The sequence below is a fragment of the Pleurodeles waltl genome, chromosome 3_1 (assembly GCF_031143425.1).
Source record: "Pleurodeles waltl isolate 20211129_DDA chromosome 3_1, aPleWal1.hap1.20221129, whole genome shotgun sequence".
NCBI classification, from domain to species: Eukaryota; Metazoa; Chordata; class Amphibia; order Caudata; family Salamandridae; genus Pleurodeles; species Pleurodeles waltl.
Window position 1 is genome coordinate 997,598,691 of NC_090440.1, and position 27,149 is coordinate 997,625,839.

Below are 27,149 nucleotides of genomic sequence, written 5' to 3' on the forward strand. Positions count from 1 at the left end.
CCTCTAAAACTCCCAGAATATGGAGGATAGTGGCTGTGAGCATCCCTTTCAACGTAACAGTGTCAAATCCTGCGTGAATATCAAATCCTGCTTGACAAGTCTGCTGGATTGTACACATAAGACTGGGAGCACACTTGAAAGGAAGAGCAACAGGATGTCAAAACAATTCTTGTGTTCCCACTGCCTGGTTGCCGGAAACCCTACTTTTGTTCTACCAGACTTGTGTCTCTGTGTTTAATCTGGGTACAGTGACTTCCCCAAAGTTTCCTTTCTATCTTCCTTCTTCTTTTTTAAGGGATTCATTAGAGAGCAGCCCAGCTATATATGTGGCTAAGGTACCCTCAGTGACTTTGGACCTTGAGAATAGACTCTGTAAAGAGGTGATATAAACACCCCTTGGGCTGTGTGAACTCACATGACTAGACTAGGGTTTGAATCCTCATTATAATTATGTTTGAATTTGTTGCTTTTATTATATAAAAATCTTTTTTCCCTTTATTTTATTTGTTTGTGTTTCTATTTTGGATGAAAGACACCAATTGGAATTTAACAAACCATCAGAGTGGTTGTGATGATTGTTTGTATGTTTGAAATCGGGCAGGTTAATATTTATGGTGGTCCTGCCCGTGTGTTATTGTACCACATCTGTTGATATTGGGACTGAAGCCCAAATAAGCCAGATTAGTATAGTTTGTTGTGATTTTGATGCTAGTTTAATTTGGGTCCACTTTAGTGTATATATTGTGATTGTGGATTACTTGCACATTTCACTTTAACGCTTTAAATCATGTGACTGTTATAATACGTATAAGTAGGAGAGAAATTGGCAGGCGGGGAGCTTTACCATTGTGTTTTACCAAACTATCAGAAGAGGCTTATCATGGCGGGATGTAGCTGGATAAGACACTAATTGGCGAGGCAGGTTATATAGGTCCTCTTATCATGAGCATGAAGTTTTAATGTGCAATGACCCCTCAGGAGGTTTATTTCTAAGTTGCTTAACATAACGTGGGTGGTCTTTAAATGGTAGAATTATCCTCGTCTGAAATGTGAGTTTGATTATATATGCTATGGCTGTGGCATGTGTATGGGGGTGATTAAGCTCATTAAGGCCCGTATTTATACTTTTTGACGCTAAATTGCGCTAACGCAGTTTAGCGTCAAAAAGTTTTGCGCCGGCTAACGCCATTCTGAAGCGCCATGCGGGCGCCGTATTTATTGAATGGCGTTAGCCGGCACTAACAGACCGGCGCTGCCTGGTGTGTGTGGAAAAAAACCACGTACACCAGGCAGCGCCGGCGTTGGGGAAAATGGCGTTAGGGCGTCTTAAAATGGTGCAAGTCAGGTTGACGCCAAAAAATCGCCTCCACCCGATTTGCGCCATTTTTAACGACGCCCAGACGCCATTTACATGACTCCTGTCTTAGTAAAGACAGGAGTCATGCCCCCTTGCCCAATGGCCATGCCCAGGGGACTTATCTCCCCTGGGCATGGTCATTGGGCATTGAGGCATGTAGGGGGGCACAAATCAGGCCCCCCTATGCCAAAAATAAATATAAAAAAAATAAAAAATTATACTTACCTGAACTTACCTGAATGTCCCTGGGATGGGTCCCTCCATCCTTGGGTGTCCTCCTGGGGTGGGCAAGGGTGGCAGGGGGGATCCCTGGGGGCATGGGAGGGCAGCTGTGGGCTCATTTTGAGCCCACAGGTCCCTTAACGCCTGCCCTGACCCAGGCGCTAAAATCCGGCGCAAATGCGGGTTTTTTTGCCCCGCCCACTCCCGGGCGTGATTTTTGGCCTGGAGTATAAATACGACGCATTTGCGTCGCAGTCATTTTTTTAGACGGGAACGCCTACCTTGCATCTCATTAACGCAAGGAAGGCGTTCACGCAAAAAAATGACGCTCTTTCCTCATACTTTGGCGCTAGACGCGTCTAACGCCAAAGTATAAATATGGCGTTAGTTTTGCGCTGAATTTGCGTCGAAAAAAACGACGCAAATTCGGCGCAAACGGAGTATAAATATGCCCCTAAGTGACATCTCAGCTTATGTCTTTAAGGCTCTGTGGTCATAAGAAGGACTCAGTTATTCCGCTTTTGATATTATGTTATTGCTTTGATATTAACATGCGCTATGTAGCAATGAAGTTTGTTACAGTTTTCTGTTTCCAATACAGTGTTATTGTTAGCAGGTTAACGTGCACAACCTGCTAATTAGGTTTGATAAGGTAGCGCCATATTTCAATCTTGCTTGGTATTAGGAACAATTTCATTGTATGACTTTGTTCTGCATGAACCTTAAGGAGAATGTTTCGGTATGTTGAACTGACTTAGTACTCGCCCACAGATGGAGGGAAATAGAGATAGAGGGGTGTGTCCTCTGTTGAACTGTTATAACATTTTGTGAATTAGTTCAACAGATGCATGTATTGCTATAAACTTAATACTTATCACACCCATTTTGTTCCTGGCAGTTTTACTATCTTCATTTCTTACTCCATTCACCATGCGCAACGTGGTCTGTCAAGCATGTGCTATTTATATTATATTATTCTCTCATTATTGGGATTAAGTTGAGTTTATTGCTATGCTCTTAGGAACAACTTAGTTGATTAAAAGTCAAAATATGTTGATAGTTGATGGGGAAATGGTATCTATGGCGATCACTCATATGATGCTTCTTGACAATTTTAGGAGCCATTTTGTGTGATGTGAAGGGTACATAAACACCATAATGGGACACGATCTGCATAATTTGCAGAGGTTGACACATTTGATGACTGTAGCGTTCTTTATTATTAGAAAACATAAATGGTATGTAATCTAAATTGGATTGTTTAAACTAAATCTGGGGGTGATATATCGAGGGCAATGATGTTACATGCACCCAATTTATTTTATTGGGGATGCAAGTCTTACATGGGGACATGTTGTTAGGTGCCCCCACATTATCTATTTTACTGGGGTGTATGACGCGTCATAATGTCTCCACTCGCGGTTCCCTGGTTTAGTTTGTATGCATGTTAGTATATATTTATGTACATAAGAATCAAGGGTTAGTAAATATTAATGAATTGTGGAATATGTTGTTATACATGTGTCATCATTGACTTTAGACTATGAAATGGAAGTGCAAACTGGTCCTTACCTAATGTGAGGAAAGGGTGATGATTACGTGATACTGATGACGCCACGGTTAAGTTTTTTTGATGTTAGGTTTTTTAAGTTGGTGTATGTTTTTAGCAGTAATGTACATCTCTAAAGGGGAACTCATGCAAATTGAATGTTTTTTATTGTCAAAGCATCGTGTGATGTTGGGTACTGTGTTTTGTTTCTTTTCTGTTCTTACATATTTATTTTTCTTTTTTTTTCTTTCTCATTATATGTTTTATTGTTGTGAAATATGGATTTATATGTTACATTGAAAACCGAAAATATATGTGTTATGTGTCTGTTTCACAGCCCGAGGAAGTTCACATGTGGTGAACGAAACGCGTTTGCTGTTTCCTTTTTTAAAGTGAAAGAAAATAAAGGACATATTAGAGCGACTTGATAGGATGTTTAAAGTTATTCCAAGATTTGTCGGTGCCCCTCCAGCTGTATGATATATACTTCCCCAAAGTGGATTTTATTGTTACATATGGGAAGACACTAGAGGTATCATAGTACACTCTCAACACATAACCCCAGCTCTCAGGGTCCACGTTTAATGTGCCTGAAGACTTCTGCAATCTTGAAAATGCCTAAAGTCGGTAGGGATGGCACTGGGAACTTTTATCCCACTCGTTTGGGGTGTTCAGGAGTCAATCCCCACTGAGTAGCCTGTGCCAGGCATAAATGTGGCATCTCCGGGAACCCACCACAGAAGACTCCTGGACCTGAGGAAGGTCAGAAGAGGACTAAACCTGCTTCTGCGGCCTGCGAAGAGCCCTGAAGGACTGGACCTGCTCTACCTTTTACCCAGGACAAGGAAATTGACTCCAAGTGTCATACAACTGACCTTCTGTTAAAGCTATATAGACACAACAATGTACAAGAGGCATTTTCTGCAACTACCTAGCAGATCAGTAGAAACTGGGCATAAACTAGATTCTACTGTTTGTCCTCTGCCTGACACCCTGCAAGTCTCTAAGTGCCTCCCCCGAAGTCCTGGGGGATTTGGAAGTGTAATCCTGTGGTGGATTGGGACTTAAAGGACTAAAGCCCAAAGGTAAGATCTTTTACAAGGATGAAACTGGTAGGTCTATCAGACCCGCGCTCTATTGTGTTAAGCTTCAGATTGGGACTAAAAGGACTAAAGTAAGATTATAAAATTTTGACCAGCATGAATCTGGTTGGTGTATCAAACCGGTGCTCCATTGTGGTCAGAGTCAAATTGCATCTAGGTTTAGTTCTACTGTGACCACCGTCAGTCATTTGCACTTTATGCTTCTTAGCGCTAAACCCACTTAAAAATCCATATCTCAGGTTACCCTTTTTGGTTTTTCGTCAACTTGGTGTCATTCTGTTTATAAAATCTTACTTTATTTTTCCAATTCAGTTTGGGATTTTTGCATTTCAAAATTTTTACTGTTTTGGTACTGCATAAATTCTTTACACATTATCCTTAGTACAGCATGTTGCTCTGTGACATAGCTGCCTGGGGTTAAACTCAGGTTAGTGTCGTGATCTTGAGGTTTTACCCTGAGAAGGGTTGTGATTATTCCTTGAGGTGGGTAGTCAACTATCCCTATAATAATGCAACTTCTTACAGGAAGTATACTCTAATAACTTAATCACGTCTTCAAAAAATACTTTAATAGGCTACAATGTCGGAGGATGAGATAAAAGGTAAAAATGTGCAGGAGGAACCTGAGCAAAGGATTATGAATGTGAACAGATGGCTTAAGGGTTACATACATACCTGTCTCGTACAATGTTTATCGTCCGGATCCCCAGGGCTGCTGCAATCTGGATCACAGCCTGCCCTACACCACTGTTGGCTGCATTCTGAATGACAGAATCTCCTGAAGAGTGAGATAAATCATATGTTTTAAAATATTGTCATCTCTTTAAACTTTGGTCACACTTTCACCTCTAAAGTCACACCATTGGTGCTAATAACATATTTTCACCGATCAGATCATCAAGTTCACGAATTTTGTACCAAAGTCATGTTTTCAACACTTATACACTGCACTAAAGCTTACATCCCAGATATCATGCCTTTACCACCAAAGTAATACATTTAACACTGTGATCATACATTTGTCTTTCAAAACATCTTTCCCACTGAGACTATGCTTCTAACATTGCCTTTATCACTGAAATCATGACATACCACGGACAGACATGTCCAGATGGAGGTCCCATGCCTATAAAGCCAGAGCACTCAAGCTATAACTTATAGAAGAGACCTTAGTAGGCCAAACTTTTCTAGGGTTGCTTATTCCAGAGGAGACATGTCTTGGCAGTTTGCAGTGGTTTGTTCCTATTGGGGTAGGATGGAATCTGTTTTTTTTTTTCTATAGCTGGCCTCTCTCTGGAGTGGCATTGTGAGTGAAATATAGACTTGAGTGATTGACAGATTAGCAGCCAATTAGCAAGCACTCCTCTCATCACCTTTATGTTTTCCTTAGTGCAATGTTGTAAGGGTGACAGGCCTGCTCAGGCGTTGGTCTTGTGCTTACCGTCCTACAGGCAGTGCTTAATTTGAGCTGGTGGTTGCAGGTGGGGCCCACCTAAACTTATTTTTTGCTCAACCGATTTTGATCCAGTGCAACAAAAATTAAAACACAAAAGTCGGGTAAGAAGGAGGAAGTAAATTACAAAAAAGACAAAGTGAGAAAGCAGAATGATAAAGAACTGGCAAGAGTGAGATAAAAAGGGAGGAGGAGTCTTGTAGTTCATTAGAGGCATGAGGTGCAATCAAGACCTGCAGCCTTGGTAAATTGCATGCTGACCTTCAATAGCACAAGTCATGGGCTTTAAGCAAAACTTACGGCCAGTCACTTATTCTTTTTCAAATTAAGCACAGGGTTTTAGCTACATCTTACTGATGGTGCTTAAGTAGGTGGTCAAAGCCACTCTGGCATTGCTTGTGTTGAAATTCAGAGAGGACTTAGCTTGCAGTTAGGGCAGGTGTGTTCTTGCTAGAACAGCCCTTCGGCTAATTTTAATATAGCAAGTCTCTATGCAGAGTGGTGTAAGGGGTGAAAAATGATGGACTGGAATGCTCCCCCAATTAATTGCCAGTGGCTAAGACAAAAAATGTATCCATTACCTTTATGTTTACCATGGAAGACTCAAATTAGTTACTTTGCTTTCACATATACCACTCAAATCATGCCTTAACCAACTAAGTGACATCTTCACCATTATGTTAATTTCAAAACCACTAAGGTTACAAATTCACCACTAATCACTCCCTTTACAAATTAGGTCTCTCCTTTAACATTAATGATCTTTCCATTGAGGTCAAGCCTATACTATTAAGGTCACTGAGGCTTCTAGCACAAATACTAAGTTTAGGAAATGCATCCTTTTTTGGGCTGTTCGTCCTAGATTAATTGATTCTTCTGGTTCTGGTTAGCTGGTGTTTTGACCTCTGGACAGGGAAGAACTGCCAAACAGTTCCTCGCTCATGTGCCTTTCCTTAAAATATGGTAGCCATTTTTGCTATGTAGGCTCTGATTTAGAAATGAGTGGAGCAAAATTCCTCGGTGGAATTCGGCTCTGCTCCAATATAAGTGGGCTCTGTTCCTGGGAGTGGGAACACCAGACTTTATTTTATCGGCCACAAACTGCGGCAGGTTAAATTGAGTTTTGAAGGGGCTGAATTGAAGAACGGGCCTCAGCCCCCACTGACCTGCTTCAAAGCCACAAGGGGAGCATATAACCATCCAACTGCCAGGCAACTTCCTTACCTTCCAGTTCCCACTCTCAAAACCTCCTTCCCCACTTCCCACCATTCACCATCCCCCTCACACACAGTTACCACCTGCTTAGACCAAGTAACAAATTGGTGGGCTAATCCCCACAAAAATGGGAATTCAGAACTTAAAAAAAGGTGCACTCAATTATTTCCCATTCCGTGCGTCTTAACTCGTAATAGGAGAACATGTGAGTAGATACTGGCTGGAATTGTTAATTCTGGTCACTCGGTGTTTCGACATATACATCCTTCTAACTTGTAATTAGGCCCTAATAGGAATATTTGCATTTGTTTTCACAAGTCATTCAGAAGTGCGAAAAAGCTCGTCAGGGCGCTTTAAAATGAAATACTATATGTGCGGCTACAGCAAAGCTTTCGCAACTCAATTCAATCATTTGTTCCTAACAAGTAAGTTGGATAGCAGTCCTGTAAAACTCTGCGCGGGCCTGAGCATGGAATTCCAAAGTGAATCTCTTTTTGCATTTGGATTGCAGTGTTTACACTGAATAAGCAGCTGTCAGCGTGCTTTACAAAAGTGGGATCCAGCTGCATTATTTTTACATGTAAAATGTAAGTTGCAGCACTCTTTCATATGGAAAAGAGTTACGAGAAACACAGCGCTCTGTTACAAAGTGAGGCCACAGCACTTTACACATTAGTAAACCAATACAGTTGTCAATTTCCAAAAATGTGTTAGAAAAATATAGGAATCTCATTGTTGTGGCAAGTAACTAATAGTAATAAAATAAAGACCATTAGTAAACATTGAGTTATTTTATGTTAAAAAATTGTCTTTTTTTTTTATAACCAACTTTATTGTTTTATTTGTACAATAACACGCCACTGAGCAGATTAGAGCAAATCAAATTATTACAACATTTCACAAGTCCACTGTGGACCAACTTAGTCATATCAAATAAATCAGCAGTTAACCCCTACATGTCAGATCCCAAACCAAATTATAATTTAGATTTCTGAGCATGCAGCCCCCAACCATTTGGACCAAACCTTATCATATATTTTCAAGTAGCCCCTCGCTTGGTACACCCGCCGTTCCATGTGAGCACACCAGTCCATTCCTCGCCTCCATTTTGACAAGAGGGGAGTGCTCATCACCCACTGTGCGGCAACATCTCTTTTGGCTATGAGCAACGCCGTGACCAGTAGTGTTTTTAGTGCTCATGAAACTCCCACTCCCTCCATCACCCCCAAGAGGACCATCAACGGACAAGGCTCCAGGGCAAGCTCCAGCACAATGGAGAGTTCATTCATGATTTGCATCCAATATCTCGTAATGACAGGGCAGGCCCATACGACGTGGAAGAAATCAGCAGATGAGTGGGAGCACCTTTTACATCGCGAGGTAGATCTGAGCCCTGCCCGCTGGAGTCTGGCAGGGGTTAGATATGTGCAGTGTAAATAGAACGTTTGTACTAAGCGTAGCCTCGCAGAAACTGTGAGAGCACGTGGTGCCATCAATGCATCCCGCCAGTCTTCATTGTCCAATGGCCTCCCATCAGGAGTGTAAGGGGTAAGGAGCTGGAGAGGCATTCAATACTAGGGAACAATATATTTGTGATACCACCCCCACACGCCCAGTGGCCTCCAGGGGACTGAATACAGATATAGGAGCCTCCTTAGGAAGGTGTACCTTTAGTGCATGCCTCAAATGTAAGAATTTGTAAAATTGTGACCTGGCCAATGCGTAGGTCTGCTGGAGCTTTTGAAAGGATATCATATGGAAACCCTCCCAGACATCGCCCACCAACGTGAGGCTTATAGGCTCCATGTATGATAATCCCTCTAGTGCCACTACTTTGCATAGGCACGTGCCAAGCCATAAGGGGGTGTATTAGGTGATATGGCCCGACCACCTTGTAAGTCTTTGGGCTGAGTACCATCCACCAAGGACCTGGCCTGCACCTCCAGAGTGGCCCTGGGGATGGGACTGCCATTCAACATGTCCATGATGCATGGGAAGCCTATCTGCAAGAGCTCTAGGCGATATGCCGGATTGTCCCGACCCCACGTAAACCAATCGTGAATGATTAGTATCTGCATGGCCAAATGGTATAAATATAAGTTGGACATTCCTAGACCACCCTCGAATGTACCTGTTTGACATGTGTCCCAGGAGAGGCGTCATCTGCCATTATGCCAGATGAATCTATGGGCCATTGCATCCATTTCTCGGATACACTGACGTAAAAGCTGAATGAGGAGGTTTTGGAAGATATAAAGGAAGCGGAAAGGATTAACATCTTATAAAGCGCAATGCAGCCCATGACATTCGGGGGCAGGACTTGCTACTTCCCAAGATTAGACTTCACCTTACGAGTAAGAGGGGTGATATTCAGTGCCCAAGTCAGGGACGTCTCTAGGGCCACTCTGATACCTAGGTAGGTGAAGCTGAGACGCCAAATAAATGTTACTTTTATAACATAGCCACCTTTCTGTTCTTCCTCTGTAGTTCACCAGTAATGAGTATCTCTCACTCCTCCGCTCAGCCTAGGGCAGGAGTAAAATTGCCACAGATCTTAGCCTTGCCAGAAACAAAAGGCTTTCTCTATTCCAGCCACCTCTTCTGCTTTGATCAAAGCCATGCTCAAAGGTCTGCCAGCTTGGTACTGCCTCCTACTTTGGCAAACCACTGACATAATAAGGTAAGCATTCTTTAGTTTACAAGTCCAACAATGGCATCTTATCTGACTCAAATTATAATTAACCAACTATGGATGAAATGGAAGTTACAATGATGGCTTTTTTTAGACACAGCTGTCACACAGCCATACTCCATGTCAGTGAGAAAGCAAGGGAGCATACAAGCCGGGCTGAGTCTGTCTGGTATTAATAATAGTGGGGGCCAATCAGACTGGCTTCTAAAGGAGCTTGGTGATGGAAAGAGAAACCTAAACAAGGCTGTACTCTATCATGCTGTACTCTATTATACTGTAAATCTGGGGTACAAGAAATTCTGTGACTTATTTTTGAAAAGGCATCCTTTGCATCCTGGAGGTGGGTCATAGTGTTTAACAACAAAGGAGACACATGCATTGGAATTAGGTCACTTTTTCCAAAGGGAACCTTAGCAATACCTACTGCTGTGTTAACATTATAAAAGATGCCAAACTTGGACTGTGATGACATCAGACAACTTCCTGTTGGAACAATTCCTATGTATGTTGAGAAGGACTGAAATGTGTATAAATCTTGCTTCCTCTTGAATGACAAACTGCTAAAAGCTAATCTGAGTGTCAGGGGAGCTGGTCTTTTGCAGCCTTGCAAGACTAAAAGAGTCCAGTAACTCCTCCGAAACAATGCCACCCACCCAAAACAATACCATGCCTCCCCCCCCCACAATTTTAGGGATCAATGTCAGCTGCATCTTCAGGGAAGAAAACAAAAAAGATCAGCTACGAGCACACAGTTGGTTGTGCTCCTGACTGGAAGTGAGGAAACCCTTTTCCCAACTTGAATGAAAGGACCTATGTCCTATGGGCAGTCCTTGGAGGTTTAGGAGATGGTCTGAGCACAAACGAACTTGTGGGAAATTCCTGCAACTGAGGACTTCAGTATGGTGTCTGGAGATCCCCCTCTGAAGATGTGGACTTCAATCTGTTAACTATGTTCTAAACTAGAAGAGCTGCTATGCCGTACAGATATTTTTAATTTAAAGGACTATCATTTTCCAAAAACTATTAATTGTAAACTGGAGGTATTGTTTAGCTTAGTACCACAAACAATTACCCTTGTGGCTGCCCTTGAGTGGCCGTTTTTGTGTTTTGAAGAACAAAAGTCAAACCACTGGAGTGATTTCTGTGTGAGTTGAATCATTATAGTGATTTATATTTTTCTAAATCGGCTTGGGGATTTTGGATTGTGTACTTTTGAGCTGTAATGTTGTGGTGTTACTGTACATGTATTGCATGCAGTGTTGTCTAGGGAAGGCCTTGCTTCTTGTGCCAAGCTACTATATGCAAAATCAGGAAATATTTACTTCTAGGCATTAGGGGCCAGATGTACGAGTAATTTTACTTGTTGCAAACGGCCCATTGGGCTGTTTCCGACCGGCAAAATGTATTTCCCTATGTGCCAAACCTATTTTGCAAGTCGGTAGCTATTACTGACTCAGAAAATAGGATTTGCGAGTCGCTATTAGGAAGGAGCGTGTAAAGGGCGTCCCTTACTAATAGCGAGTCACACTGGTACGTATGAATGTTTCGCAACCAGGAGTGCGGTTGCAAAACATTCATATTTTACCAACTCCTTGAAGAAGGGTTTTCCCCAAGGAACCCCTTCCCCTTTGTGAATTGGGGCACCAACATTTTCTTAGAGCAGGTAGTGGTTCCATGGACCACTTTAAAAAAATGAAAAGAAAACTTTTCATTTTTATTTTTGAAATGCAAAACAACTGCTTCAGACATGGTGGTCTGCTGACCCCAGCAGGCCACCATCCCTGTGAGTGCAGGCCATTCTCAATGGGTCGCAAATTGCGACCTGCCTCATGAATATTAATGAGGCAGGTCCCTTGTGCCCCATTTGGAAATCGCAGACAGTGTGTCAGACACTGTCGTAAATCAGTGTTTGTGAGTCGCAAAAAATGCAAATTGCAAGTCGCAAACACTGAGGGTCGTACATTTGGCACTAGATTCTTTTGACTGTATGGAAGTCCTAGCTGATATCAACCAGAAGCCTCTCTCTCCACTATAGTCCAACAATCCTGTTAAACACATCAAGGCTTTACCACACAGGCACCTGCTCTAACACAAAAACGGAGTCTTATTACAAAAGTGATATCTTTATCAAGATACCTCCATCAAGGTCACAGCTTTACAAGAAAATGGTACATTTACAAAGAAGGTGAAGTCTTACAAAGGTCATGCTTTGCCTAAAAGGTGATACTTTTTGAAGAAGGCAAAACCTTTATGAAGGAGCTTACGCATAACAAGAAAATGATGCCTTGCCAGGAAAGCAACACCTTTATCAGGAAGGTCCCACTTTCACCAAAGTCATGCCTATATAAAGAAGGCAAAGTTCTCACAAAGGTGAAGCCTTTAACAAGAAGGTGCCTCCTTTAACAACAGAGTGACATGCTATCCAAAAAACTGAATACACCATTACTAAGGAAGTGATATCTTCACTTGGAAAGTGACATCTTTACTAATGTCATGACTTTAACAAGAAGTTCATACCTTTTCCATGAAAGTGAATCCTTAGCATATAATTAATGCAGTAATATCATTAATACACTGTGGTCTTATAACTAAATCAGAAAAGTATAGTAACTACGCATGTAGTGTAGCAATTTGAAGACAACTTAGAAATTGTACAAATGTCACATACAAGGTGCAATAAGCAGACAAATCTACAAGTGAGTGCTGTGTCCGTAGGTGAAAAAACACATAGAATTGAAATAGTAGGCAATATGCAGGCAATTTTATGGACAGACAACAGCTTTTATTATGTTTTTATAAATGCAGACATATGACAATCAATGAAAATGACAAATTCTTTTAAGCCAACGTAATTATTGTACTTTGGTGTCAACGGTGTTTTGAATTCTTTAGCAATGTTGAGTTTTCTTCAGGACAACAAGATATCAGAGACGCCTCATTAAAGGGTAGTCACTAGGTCGTGACAGGACAAAGGAACCAGGATGTGAAAGAGTGCCAGGGACACCCAAAAAGTGATAGATAAAATGTACTCACTCAGTTGTGTTTGCAATCGAGTGGTATCACCATGGGCAACTGAAGCAAAAGCTGAAGCAGAATCCAGGCTGCAGCTGGATTCAGGGCTCCCAAGGATTAACTGCTGGAGATAGTGAGGGTGCACTGGTTTCCCTCTTCCCGCCTTTAGATAGATTTAGTCAGAACATTTTTTTTTTGTTGCATTTATTGGCAGAACCCAGATAGAACAAAGCTCTGCGGCCAACCGGTACAGATGAAAGTCAGCGTAGAGTACAAGTCACAACTGGAGACATATGAACCATCAGAAGTATCCAGATGTAAACAATGAAAGAAGAGGGGAGAGATAGAAAGGAGGGAGAGCAAAGAGCAAGAGAATGCATAAGAAAAAGAGAAAAACGAAAAAAGGGGAGGGGATAGAGGAACACCACAGCCTTCAAATCGCCAACTGGAGTGCAAGCTGTAATTGAATGGCATGGAAGGGGAGCGTAACTATTGCATAATTAGTGGTAAACATTTGGCAACCACATGTTGTTCAATGCACAGGACTCCAAATCAGATTGCAGGAGGACCCATATATCTCTAGGCCGGGAACCCTCAGGCATAAGCTCCCAGTATATCATTAGTAGCTCCTGACAGTACGTAGTGTCCTACAACCAGTCACAACAACAGGGAGCCTGCCATCGCCCTCAGCATATAACGACCCTACGCTTAGCTAGCTGCACCAGTCCCACCAGCCTCTGATGCGTGGGGGGAGTCCCCTTGACATATCCCAAAAGAGCAAGCTTAGGGGTGTGCAGCAACAGGAGTCCAGTCATCTCCTCAGTCGCCCGCAACCCCGCCATCCAGTATTCTTGCAGCGATGTACAACTCCACGCGAGATGAAAGAAGTACACCTCAGGAGCCAGACACCTCTTGCAGCCCACATCAGCTCAAATACCCATACTCTTCAGTCTACGGGGCGTGTAGTACCAGTGGTGCAAAAAATTGAAGTGAATAAGATCCAGTCTATAGTTAGGGGACAGCTCTCTCATATGCGCGCAGCATCGTTGCCACGCTTAATCGGAAATGGGTTAGCCAATGTCCGCTTCCCATTGGGCCTTGGCTTTAATCTCAGTATCAGACACCGCATTCTGCATGCAAACATATGAACTCATGATAAGCCTTTACGGGGATCGCGTTTGATATAGAAGTTCCAACGCTTGGAAAAGCAAGGTGCACCAGGAAAGCAAGGGTAAAGAGCTCGGAGCATGGCAAGAATTCTGAGAAAGAATAATCTGTGCAGAGTCTTGCACATCACCAAGTGCAGCCCCCAAGGAGATAAACATCCCATCTGAAAACTAAGGCCCGTATTTATACTTTTTTTAGCGCCGCATTTGCACCGCTTTTTGACGCAAAACGGCGCAAACCTACAAGATACAATGGTATTTTGCAAGTTTGCGCCGTTTTTGCGTCAAAAAACGACGCAAATGCAGCGCAAAAAAAGTATAAATACGGGCCTAAGATCCTAAGGTAATAAGTTGGACTCTCGAAGAAACTCACAGACTCGGACATCCTCCGATAAAGTCACGTCTGCAACATCTCGCAATGGCATCGAAGTCGCAAAGGGTTCTCGCACAGCAGCGCAGCGCAACAGCGCAGTCCAGACCCTCGCCGTACAAGCCACAATGTCGACCCATCACGGTCGGAGTCTGATCGGGCCACTGAGCACTCGCGACAGCCTATCCGGCCCGATTGCATCACGCTCAGGCACCAAATGTGACAGATATCGTATAGGGTGCACCCAAAAATGTGCAAAATGAGCATGTACGCAACGATAATAAAGTTCTAGATCCGGGGCTGCCAAACCACCCAGTTCAAATGGGAGTGTCAGTTTTCCCAGGAAATTCTGGGCTGCCGATCAGCCCCGGCCAGAGTCACAAGCGCAGACCTAAGTCGATTCAGAAAGCTCACAGTAAGGACAAGAGGAAAGTTGATAAATAAATACAGAAATTTGGGCAGAATAACCATCTTCGCTATCGCTATACGACCCATCAACGAGAGCGGCAATGAATGCCCTACCTCCAACTTATCTTCCAACCATGCAATGGCTTTGCCGTAATTTGCTGACCAAAGCGTATTAATGTCCCTACTCAACCAGGCACCTAAATAACACACAGGTCCATCATCCCAGCTGAGGGGATATCTAGAGGGGCACCACACCATAGCCTCGGACAAGGGCAGCACCACCGACTTGGACCAGTTGATGGTGATCCCAGAAATCTGCCCATAGCAAACTATCTCATCTAGCAGAGCGTCTAGGTGCAGCTGCGGATCACGAACGTATAGGGCAACATCATCCGCATACATAGAAATCAATATTGGACGCTGTCGGAATGCAGATCCCCTGTGGTTATGGTGCTGTCTCAGATGTGCCGCAAGTGGTTCCATTGCAACAGCAAAAAGCAGCGGAGAGAGTGGGCATCCCTGACGAGTGCCCCTAGCAATCGAAAAGAGGTCAGAAATAGTCCCATTGACTCTCAGCCGGGCAGACCCATTAACTGTAGTCACATGTTTACCACTGAAGTCAAACCTTCATCATTGAGGACACACCTTTACCAATCAGGTAAAGCCTGTTGCACACAGGCTATGCCTTTATGACCTCCCCATTATGACTATGATGATATCTTTGCAACTCAGGTAAGTTGCTCCTTCAACTTTAAAGTTGCAACTTTAATACTGAGATCATGTTTTTACCACCGTATTTTGAACTATGTTATGACTTAACTAGTGCATTAATGCACAGACCACTAAAGTCACGTCTTCGACACTGAGGTCTACCAATCATTTGCTAAAGTCATGTCTTTGCCACTGGACAATGCTATTATTAAGGTCACACCTTTACACCTTCCGTCAGGCTTTTACCACTTAGGTCATATACATCTATACCACTGATGCCACATCCTGACCAATGGAGTCATGTCTCCACCACTGAGGCCATTTCTGCAAAAAGGACATGGCTTCATGAATAAGACCACACCCATGCCACTAAGATTCTATGTCAGGACACAGAGGCGAGGAGTAGGCTTTTCGTTCCTCACTTTAAATGCACCAGCAGCCATATTTACAAACAAACACCAGAGACTGCATTTCCCATGAACACCTGGGAAATAAAAACAGAGAAAGGAATAATGTTCAAAGACAATTCAGCATTCCTTCTATAATAAGCCCTCTTTCTTCCTCTTCCTTCGCTGCTCCAGCAGCTCTAAGGATAAGGGCCCTTTTTCTTTTTCTTTTCTGGTTACTGACTTCTGGCGCCTGGGGCTTCACTGAGCAATAGTTCTACCATCGCTTCGGCATTCGCTGCGGGAGAAACAGACATCACATGTACATCGTTTGTTTGTCTTGAGATTTTATGTTTAGCGGCGGTGGGAACGTTCCAAACGTCTCCTACATGGCTGCTGTTGGCTTGGCTCAGTTGCGTGATGTGGTCTCTGACAGCTAGGGGGCCCACGCTCAATTTAGTTCACTTTGCGTGCTCTACCCCCGGTTCGGTCGGCGCATCAGTTTCACTCTCTGACACGGGTGAATTGTGTCCGTCCGCACCTGCGAGCGGAGGCTGTCAAGATCGTTGCAGATCAAGTCTATTCACCGTAAACCTGAGCCTCCGCCTGGAAACTCAATACCTGCTACGTGGCAGAGCTAATTGTGAGTGTTAATGATTGTGACTCATCCCAGGCAGCTTCCAGCCCCAAATAATGGGCAGAAGTCTCTGAAAAAAAAATAATGTCACCTGCTTTTAATTTGAGCCTGCGCCCTGCATTATCACGCTTTGAGGCGTAGATCCTCCACTAATAACCAAAGGGGCACTGCCTTGTGTCACTCCTCAATATCTAAGGCTCAGATCCTCAGACTTACTATCTTTTGCAAGAGACTGCCTGTCTATTTACTCTGAGCAGGGTGGGAGATTTTGAAGAGGCAGAGTCCTATATGGAAGAGGAAGGCATACTCTACCTCCCCATAGACAATAACTTCTGCAGGTAATGGATGCCTCCTTCTTTAAGGTGGTGACTCAAATCATGGGGCCCTTGGACAGGAAGATTGGGCAACTTCAGGCTCAATGTCAAAAACCGCTCGGTTTGAGGGAAGAAACTTCAGGGCCTCAGGTCTCAGAACCCCCAGGGCAGCCTAGCACCTAAGAGGCTAGGGGCTAGTTCCAGATGATGCAGGGGTGGACCCAGACGCGTTTGCAAGCTTAAAAAGGGCCTTTATAAAGTCCCAAGCTCATCCCCTGGACACCGCTCTGGGTTTCTCCCAATGCCTCTGACGGCAATGCATGCCCTAGTAGGCCATGGCGTGCCTGAGCCAAGGACCTGGGACAGGGTAGGACTCTAACTGGGCCAAAGACGCTCCGTGTAGCGACATGTTGGACCCAGAAGATCTCCAACGTCCATGGTCATCGGACTGGTGCCTTGCCCCGAAAGTTGCTTCATATATGGAAGGTCATCTGAGCAAATCCTTGGACAAGGAGGTCAGGAGCTGCATCCGGGCAGAGAGCCCTAGACCTTCCCTGGAGGGCAAAGTGGTGCACACTCTAGAGATCGATTCCAAAATGACCACCTTCCTGGCGAAATTTGTCTGCGATCCCAAGAAGGGAACTGACCGGACCTGGCGATCCTGCCAGGACAAACATTTGGATGTGGCCAGACCCCTTGCCGAAATCCTGGACATACCAGAAGATGCTAAGGCGTCCGGATCCTTAATCTCCCCAGACATTCTCTCTAACTGGGCCCAAAGGGCTGTCATACTCCTGGGCAACGCCAATTGCACAATTTCAACTGAACGCAGCAGGTCCCTATTAATCAAGATTGACCTGAAGCTTGGGGAGCAAGCCAATTCAGAAGCAGGCCCAGTGGCTCAGGGGAACTTGTTTGGCGACCCTTTTGTCAGGGAGCTAGGCAAATTTGTGAATACCTTTACTTCCCTTCACAAGGCTCAGTCTTCAATGAAGATGTTTTTACTGCAGCCGGGTGTGGTAGGGGACGCTCTAATGGCGTGCACCTCTCTTCCTTTCGAACTGTCTTCCGCTCCTTGGTGTTTCACCAAGCTATTGAAACCAGTCATGAAGTATCTAAGATCCCGGGGGGTACACCTCATTGTCTATCTAGACAATGTCCTCCTCATGAACCAGTGTCTGCTGCATTTGGTCCAGCAGCTGCAGTGGACAGTTCATCTTCCGGAATCTCTTGGCTTTGTGATCAACGGGAAGAAATCTCTCATCCTGTCCTAATCCCTAAAGTCCTTGGGGTTTGGAGTGGACTCCGTCAAGGCAGTCCTATGTCTCCCTCCACAGAAATTGGCCAAAATTTGGCATGAACTCATGAGGACCCTAGCAAAAGTGCAGATATGTCTGCGTCATGTGGCCCAGATTGTAGGCCTTCTATCTTCTTCTATACAGGCAATCTTTCCGGGTCCTCTGCATTACTGGGAGCTGCAGCACATAAACATTTACACCCCAGGAGGGGTCTCACTTACTCCCAGCACATTCCCCTCTCAGTGGAAGCAAGGGAAGAACTGCAGTGGTGGACCTCCCACGTGGAAGCCTGGAACGGATGGGTTATCTTCGGCTCTCAACTGGACTTGGTGATTGAATCGGATGCCAGCGGTTTGGACTGAGGGGCTCGTTGTGGGGAATTTCCCCCAGGAGAAAGGTGGTCTTTTGCAGAACAGTCTCTGCACATAAATTGTCTAGAACTCATGGCGTTTTTTTTTGCTGTGAAGTCTGGACGAAGAACAAAGTGCAATGTTTCATCTTCTTCAAGATGGACTACGTGGCGGTGGTCCCCTACGTCAATCACCTAGGGGGAACCCATTCCAAGGCCCTGTCAGACATAGCTTGTTTGTTTTGGGATTGCTGCCTGGCGAATCAAATCGCTATCAGTGGAGCATCTACCAGGGAAGACCAATCAGTTAGCAGACTGGCATCCCTGTCACTGGAGGGACACCAGCCTTTGGATTCTGCACCCGGAAGTGTTCAGGCAGACCTCGAATCGCTGGGTTTCTTTCTGCATAGACCTTTTTGCCTCTCGTCAGGAGTCACAAATGCCCAGATACTGCAGCTGGATACCGGATCCCAAAGCGACATTTACCTATGTGTTCCTGCTGGATTGGAGCATGTAGTTGGGGGTAAGCATTTCCCCTATTCCCATTGATAATGCGGCTATCCGTTCAGGTCCAGAGACAGAGGGCGGACCTGGTCATCATCACTCCAACGTGGAGATCTCAAGTTTTGTTTCCAGCTCTGATGGAATTTTCTTGGGATTTTCCAATCTCTCTACCCCTGGCTCCGCATCTCATTGGGATCCCCAGGGCAACCTTCATCCCATAGTCCTACCCGGGTCTCTACGTCTCATGGCCTGGCAGATTACATGGAATGGTGGAAAGTCCCAGGCATTTTCAAAGAAGCTGCTTCCATACTTGCTAGAGCTTAGGCTGACAAGTAAGAGATAACGATCCGCCTGGTCTCTGTGGTTATGTTGGTGTCTACAACAACAGTTAAACCCCATGACATGACATTGTCCATATCATGAATTTCCTGGCGGCCCTTGCTTCAGAGAACTGGGCCTACAGATCCATCAATACCTTATGCTCACCGAGTTATCTGCCGATTAACGGTCAACCCATGGGCGAACACCCCTTGGTATGTAAACCCCCTATGTGGTATCAGGCTATCGATTCCCCCGGAGCCACGTTACTACAAATTGTGGTTACGTTAATCAGGTCCTCCACTTGTTCAAGGCATGGCCTTCTAACAAATATCTCTTGCGGAAACAGCATCCTCTAAATTGGCTAATCTGTTATGTCCTATTTTTTGCCAAAGGGTTTCAGATGTGAGAGATCTGGCTATCACAGGTAGAGTGTTCGCCCAAGAGGGGGTTACTTTCCATATTTCTCAACAAACCAAATGTAATTCTAAGCTGGTGTCTTAAGTTCTTGTGAGAGTCCTAAATTGTGTGTGGTCAGAACGTTGAAGGTGTATTAAGCTATGCGGAAGAGCTCCGTCCACCAGGTGAAAGGCAGCTATTGATCGCCCTGACCAAGCCCCATAAATCAGTCTCCTCCTCTAACATTGCCAGACGGGTGAGATGGACTATGCAGGGAGCAGGTATAGATGTCTCCCACTTTGGAGCTCATTCAGTGAGGGGTGCCATGGCATCCAAGTCTTTGTCTTTGGGGGCGAGATTAGAGGACATTCTTAATTCTGCGGACTGGTCCTCTGACTCTACTTTCAAAAGATTTTACTTCAAACCTAATCGGGCAACTATAGTGGTGGATAAGCTTTGGACTAGCCTAATCCTCACCTCCGTGTCCTGACATAGAATGAAAAATTTCCTAGCTATCGTAACAGAAGTTTAAATTCTATTAGGGACACAGAGGCGAAGATTAGCCCACCCTCTTCCAACATGGGGAAGATCCCTACCCACAGCATAGATTTGGAACACTATACAGTTCAAGATGTATAGTTAAGACTAATTGTAGACAATCTCTTTACTGCAGTGTTTATAATGCATTTATGATGATGTTTTATTACATTAGGGTTTATGTAACATTGATCTCGCATTCATTTTTTTGCTTGAATCTTTGTATTTATTTTTTAAACAGAGAGACAGACATACAATTCGTATTCAACAATCTTAATTGGAGGACTAGGAATTGCATCGTCCATGGCATAGTACTCAAGTCAACCATGTTAGATAACAAGGAAATTTGCATCAGTTAACGGGTGTACAAGCGGCACCAAGGAAATTACCTGTTAGGACTGTATAATAACCTCAACTCTAACATCTGGGGTTTTGTCAGACTGGAAGGCATATTACATCTACATATTTACGCAGAAGGCGGCTGTCATATATCATACATTGAAGCGAATAAAATTCAGCATACTTCTCATATACAACTATATAACAATGTAACAGTAACTCTGTCCGGAATCCAATCCACAACTGCCCCTGCCCCACCCTATTTCAGTTCCCAGTCACCAGGTTGTGGCCCATCAACATGCGGCCCCAGGTCTCCGATTGGTTTATTCTGCTAGGCACTCCTCCCCTTCCGGTGGGGTGGGGGGAAGCCAAGCCCATCATCTGAAGGGAACTACATTCTCTCTGCCATCAGCGCAGTGTCCACATTTTCTGCATCCATCTTGGGCCCCTGTTCTTGTTCCCGCAGTTCTAGCAGCATTGCATCCCAGCTAGAGGCCAGGGGAATAATACGCAGTCCCAATCTGTCTACCCCTCTTCCTCGGCCCATACCATAAATGATCTTTTCCATGCTTCTATCAGAGGAGGCTATGCAGACTTCCATCTCTTGGTGATGAGAGGCTTTGCCGTCAGGAGGCCTAGGCCCAAGAACCTCGTGGAAGCCTTTTTGCTCTAGGGAAAAGGCCCAGGATACATGCTTCCTATGTGGTCAGCCGCAGACGTGCCGTGCAGATCGAAAGTTGCTCCGACACTGCCCTCCAGCAAGGACATAGTGAGGGATAGGACCAAAGCATGTGTAACAGGTTCGCCGCATCCAAGGCGCAGCGGGGGCAAGCTGCGTCCATGCGATGAAAATACTGATTAATTTTTGCTGGCGTGAGATATGCCCAATGGAATATGTAGAGTTGAATCAATTGAAACCGTGCATTGTGTGGGATGTTGATGTGGCTCCCCAGGGCATCTTCTCATTCCTTATCTGTACAGTGTCTGGCCATGTCGCCCTCCAAGCAGCTTGCAAGGCGGTGCAGGTGTGAGTTGTGTGCATTTGCAGCGCCTCTGAAAGCCAACATACCAGATGTTTACCTTGCCCCATAACGTGCGTATACTGCACCAGGAGATGTATTAGTAGTTCGACGGAAATGTCTCCCCAGCACAGGGACAGCAATGCCACTAGGGAGTAATACAATAAGTAAAGTCCTGGCGGCAGGCCAGTCCCCTCTGCTAGAGTAGCAAACGGGGTTAACTCACCCTCAGTGTATAAGTCTTCCAATGTATACAACCCTGCGGCGTTCTAACTCAATCTAGGTTGTGTGTTGTGCGACGTGCCCAGGAGAGTCAGAGCCGGCGCGTATGGAGTAAGTGCATGCGTAATGGGCAGTAACAGTAGTGTGCCACCTTAACTAGGAGCGAGTCTGGTGTCTAAGGATGCGCGTTTGGGTGGAACAGATACAACACCGCTGATAACGTCCAAGGGGGTGTCAACGTTGACGTGTCCGATAGTTGGAGTCCAGAAAGCCACCTTGTCGCCCATTGCAACTGGGAGGCCGAATAGTACTGTTCCATGTTTGGTGCCGCCAGGCCACCCTTTAACAGTCGCAGGTACATTTTTGTCAGTGCCACTCTATTGCAGCTTTTATTCCAGATAAACTCTCTAACTCTGGACTCCAGCTCCCTGAAGAACCAAGAAGTGATGCATGAAGAAAGAGGATTTCCAGGGCCTATTATAGGAGGAATGCTGAATCATCATTGGACATTATTGCTTTCTCTGTTTTTATTTCCCAGCTGTTCATGGGAAATGTAGTTTCTGACGTTGTTTGTTTGTAAAATATGGCTGCTGGTGCATTAAAAGTGAGGAAAGAAAAGCCTAATCCTTGCCTCTGTGTCCTTAATAGAATTGAAACTTTCTGTTACGATTGCTAGGAAATTTGTCATTACACATCACAACCAGGGTCACCTCGTCAATGCTAACATCACACTTTAACTACTACCGCCATCTCATCAATGCCTAGGATAGGCCCTCACCATGAATGTCAGATATTTATTACTGAGGTCACACCTTTACCACCAAGATCATGATTATTACGGGACATGGCTGTTAGGTCCATTAAGTCCCGAAAGGTAAATACAGCCTACTTGAAGAACAAAACTGGCAGGTGTCTCTCAATCAGTCTTTGCTGAGGTAAGTTAAAGTGGAAAAAAGTGTCTATAGTCACACAAACCCGCCAGAGAATCTTTCATTCACAGGAGTATATACACTGAGCCCCTCATCCCCAAAACAGTATGCACATATAATAGCTTGTATTTAGTATATGATTATTATTCTCTATTATCTAGAAATTGTGTACATTAAAATTATTGTAGATATTATAATCAGTTAAGTGAGAATTATGCAAATTAGGTCTAAACTAAAATATGCCACAAGCATGTATGATGACACATCCGTACACTAATAGTTTTTACCTAAACTGGTTGCAATTAGCCCTCTAAAGGCATATTTGAGTAAGTTTATTTATACATTAGTAAGAAAAATGGCAAGTCACACAATGCCTCCCTGTGCCAATGGCTGGCAGTTGTAGAGTGTTCTTCTACATGGCTTTGGCCTGTCCGAAGACCTCCAGTAGCCACTTTTGCTTGGCACAATATAGAACATAGAGGTGTGCAGTACCTGCGAAAAGGAATACCAAAAGAGAGAAAAAGCCAGAGAGCAATATGGATCTTGGACGAAAGCAGGCAAGCACTACTGGTTGTTGGCAGAAAGGTAGTTAAGGATGGAATGAAAAAACACAGCAAACTGGAGAGCATATTTCCAATCGGAACACTGGAAGAAGGCAAAGGAACTGTACAGCACAGGACTTTGATTGCACTGAGACGCAAGGAGGAGCAGCTCTGAATCTTATATAGAGATGAAACAGGAAAAAAGAGGTTATCAACAGTAAGTTCTATATTACTGTCAACAGCAAGTTCTTCCAACTTGGATTGGAAACTAAAGGACGGTTTTGGGACTTTCTAGAAGGTATTTAAGAATGGTTTAGCACAAATTATAAATTTACCTAGGTCACTTAAATTCATGTCTACTTTCAAGTCGTAGTCTTCAGGCCTTTTTAACAGAAGAGTGTTTAACGCTGGAGTGGATGGGCACAAGACAATCAGCTCAAGGGAGCAACTCCCGAGCCGCGTGAGAATGCCCAATGGAATGCAGCCTCAAGGTAGAACTAACTGCAGCCAGTCTCTGGGTTTGCTCTGAGGGGTTACACACACTGCAAACCTTATGGTGCCCTCAAGTTCGAAGTTAAAAATCCATGGCTCAACACCCACTCCAGGAAACAGACGGTTTTACTAATGCCACCCCTGTACCAAAACCTGCTATACCTTTTCTAGGAATGGTATTCAATGGAGTGAGAAAGGATTGGGTCATGTGCTGCACCTGTATCATTGTACATGATACTTGAACATTTTGCTCAAGTGTATATGCAGAAGCTTACTGCTATTCTCCATCTTTCTTTCTACAGGACGGAACACGTATGGTCACCCCCTCATAACTATCTTCAGCTGTTGGGATCACAAACCATTCATGCACAAGAGAAAGGGACATGTCCCTTCTGTCTTGTTAGCCAGAGTTAGAAAAAGCATAGCAAACCGAGCACACATTTATTACTTGAGTAAAATAAAGCCAAATGCTAGCATGATTTGTGCTTCTAGGTCTTTCCGTCCCCCCTCCCCACCCCACATGCACAGAATCTGAATGCAAAAGGCAATATTAAGGCAGGAAGCTTTACACGCTACCAGGCCAGTATTGCCTGCAACCAGTGCTTAATTTGAGCTGGTGGTTTCACCAGCACCTATGACAGTCTGCCACATGGTGGCACTGTTTGTCTGATTTAGTGTAAACATAACAACAGTTGTTTACTAATTCAATATACAATACAAATGACTAATAACTGCTGTTTAAGCTATTCTTACCGCTTTGGGGTCCTGGAATAGTCTGAATTGTCATACTAGTAGGAGTGTGATGGTTTGGACTGGTAATGCAAGTGGCAGTGCTGGTAGGGGCAATGGGTGGTGCAAGCTGCAATGGCCTCCTGACAAGGGACCTGACGAACGAGTTACTTACCTTCGGTAACGACTTTTCTGGTGGATACATTAGCTACCTGTGGATTCCTCACCTAATGAATACTCCCATGGCGCCAGCATTCAACGGAAATCTTCTTCCTAGTCTCTGCACGTCGACGAGGACGTCACTCTAGCCCACGCGACGCCGTCTGACGTCATACAGGCAATAAGAGGTCCTCGACGACGTGCCGACGTCAGTACCAACATTTTTTACGTGCATGAGAACAACCACCCAATGCAATGAAAGAGCAAGGCAACATCCCATAACCTTGTAAAATACACAATATTGCAATGAATAGCTGTAAATTTAATATAACGAATATATGCAAATCATGTATGTACACAAAGATATATACATATATATATATATATATACAGATAATATACACACGTATCCATATATACAACGTCTATTGCAACCTTGAAGACCAAGAGGAGCGCACTCAAGGATTACTTGGTAAGACCAGAAAGGCAACGGGGAGGCGGGTGGGACCGTGAGGAATCCACAGGTAGCTAATGTATCCACCAGAAAAGTCGTTACCGAAGGTAAGTAACTCGTTCTTCTGATGGATACAACTACCTGTGGATTCCTCACCTAATGGATAGAGTCCCAAAGCAGTACCACGCCCGGTGGCGGGTGCCTAAATGGTCAAACCAAGAAATCCTGCAGCACTGACCGTGCAAAATGGCCGTCCCTTCTGACCTCAGAGTCCAAACAGTAATGTTTCGCAAAAGTGTGAAGGGACGACCAAGTTGCGGCCTTGCAGATGTCAACCACAGGAACACCCCTGGCCAAGGCCGAAGTGGCCGACTTAGCTCTGGTGGAATGAGCTCTAATGCCCTCAGGAGGGTCCTTCTTTGCCAAAGAGTAACCGATTTTAATGCAAAGAATCACCCACCTGGAGTGTTCTCTTGTGGACTGCCTTTCCTCTCCTCTTGCCCACGTACCCGATGAACAGCTGATCCTCCAGCCTGAAATCCTTTGTTCTATCAATAAAGAAGCTCAACGCCCTCTTTGGGTCCAGACGGTGCAGTCTTTCTTCCTCTTTAGAAGGATGAGGCGGAGGATAGAACGTGGACAAAGTAATTGTCTGAGCCAAATGGAAGGGTGAAACAACCTTCGGGAGGAAAGCAGCCTTGGTCCTCAACACCACCTTATCCCCATAAAAAGTTGTATAAGGGGGCTTTACCGATAAGGCCTGCAACTCACTCACTCTCCTTGCAGATGTTATAGCTACCAGGAAAACTGTTTTTATAACCAAATACCTTAAGGGGCAAGAATGCATAGGCTCAAAAGGGGACCCCATCAGGAAAGTCAGGACCAAGGACAAATCCCATTGCGGCATAACGAATGGTTTTGGAGGATATTTATTTAGAAGACCTTTCAAGAATCTGATAACAATAGGGGATTTAAATAACGATGGTTGGTCTGGAAGACAAATGAAGGCTGACAAGGCCGACAAATAACCCTTAATGGTAGCCACTGCACAACCTTTCTGCGCTAGAGAGAGAGCAAAAGACAAAAAGTCCGATAGATGAGGATGTAAGGGATCAATCTGCCTCTCTCCACACCACGCAACAAATTTAGACCACCTATTAGCGTAGATAGATTTAGTGGAGTGTCGCCTGGCCGCTAATATAACATCCACTACATCAGGCGGGAGAGAGAAGGAACTCAGGTTGCCCCGTTCAATCTCCAGGCATGTAGGTGCAGACTCTGGAGGTTGGGGTGTAAAACCTGCCCCTGCGACTGCGAGAGGAGGTCTGCCCTGAAAGGGAGACGGAGCGGAGGGCACATTGAGAGTTGGAGAAGGTCGGAGTACCACACCCTCCTTGGCCAATCCGGAGCTATTAAGATGACTAGCGCCCGGTCTTGGCGAATCTTCCTCAATACTCGAGGAATCAAGGGTATGGGAGGAAACGCGTAAAGCAACTGGCCGCACCAGGTTATTTGAAACGCGTCCCCTAACGCTCCCTGCATCGGATACTGGAGGCTGCAGAATAACGGACAATGCGCGTTCTCCAGAGTGGCAAACAGATCTACCCGAGGAAACCCCCACCTTTGGAAGATCAAACGGGCTTGATCTGGATGGAGACGCCACTCGTGGTCTGCCGAGAATTGGCGACTGAGACCGTCCGCACGTACATTCAAGACCCCGGCCAGATGATTTGCTACCAAGCAAATCTGATGGTCCTTTGCCCAGGACCATAGTCGAAGAGCTTCTCTGCAGAGAAGGTACGACCCTACTCCTCCCTGTTTGTTTATGTACCACATCGTGGTAGTATTGTCTGTCAGGACCTGTACCGACTGACCACGAAGGGAAGGGAGGAAGGCCTTGAGAGCCAGACGTACAGCCCGTAACTCTAACAGATTGATATGAAACATCTGCTCCTCTGGAGACCAAAGGCCTTTGATCTCCAGATCCCCCAGATGAGCTCCCCACCCTAGAGTGGAAGCATCCGTTATGACCGTGGCCACTGGTGGCGACTGCGCGAACGGCTTTCCTTGTGAAAGATTGTTGCTCGCAATCCACCACTTCAAGTCCACAGCAGCATCTCTGGAGATCTTGACAGCACCTTCTAGATCTCCTTTGTGTTGAGACCACTGCCTTCGGAGGCACCACTGAAGAGCCCTCATGTGCCAGCGAGCATGCGTGACCAACAGAATGCAGGAGGCAAACAGACCGAGCAGACGAAGGACCT

General features: G+C 44.8%; 1 protein-coding gene across 1 annotated transcript in view; it reads right to left on the minus strand.

Moving 5' to 3' along the window:
- The window catches only part of MECR (mitochondrial trans-2-enoyl-CoA reductase), a 90,896-nt gene that overhangs the window by 30,446 nt on the left and 33,301 nt on the right, over positions 1–27,149 (minus strand). The window contains exon 5 of the mRNA XM_069224185.1: positions 4,907–5,009. Within this exon, the coding sequence (XP_069080286.1) occupies positions 4,907–5,009 (103 nt within the window). The remainder of the gene's footprint in view (positions 1–4,906; positions 5,010–27,149) is intronic.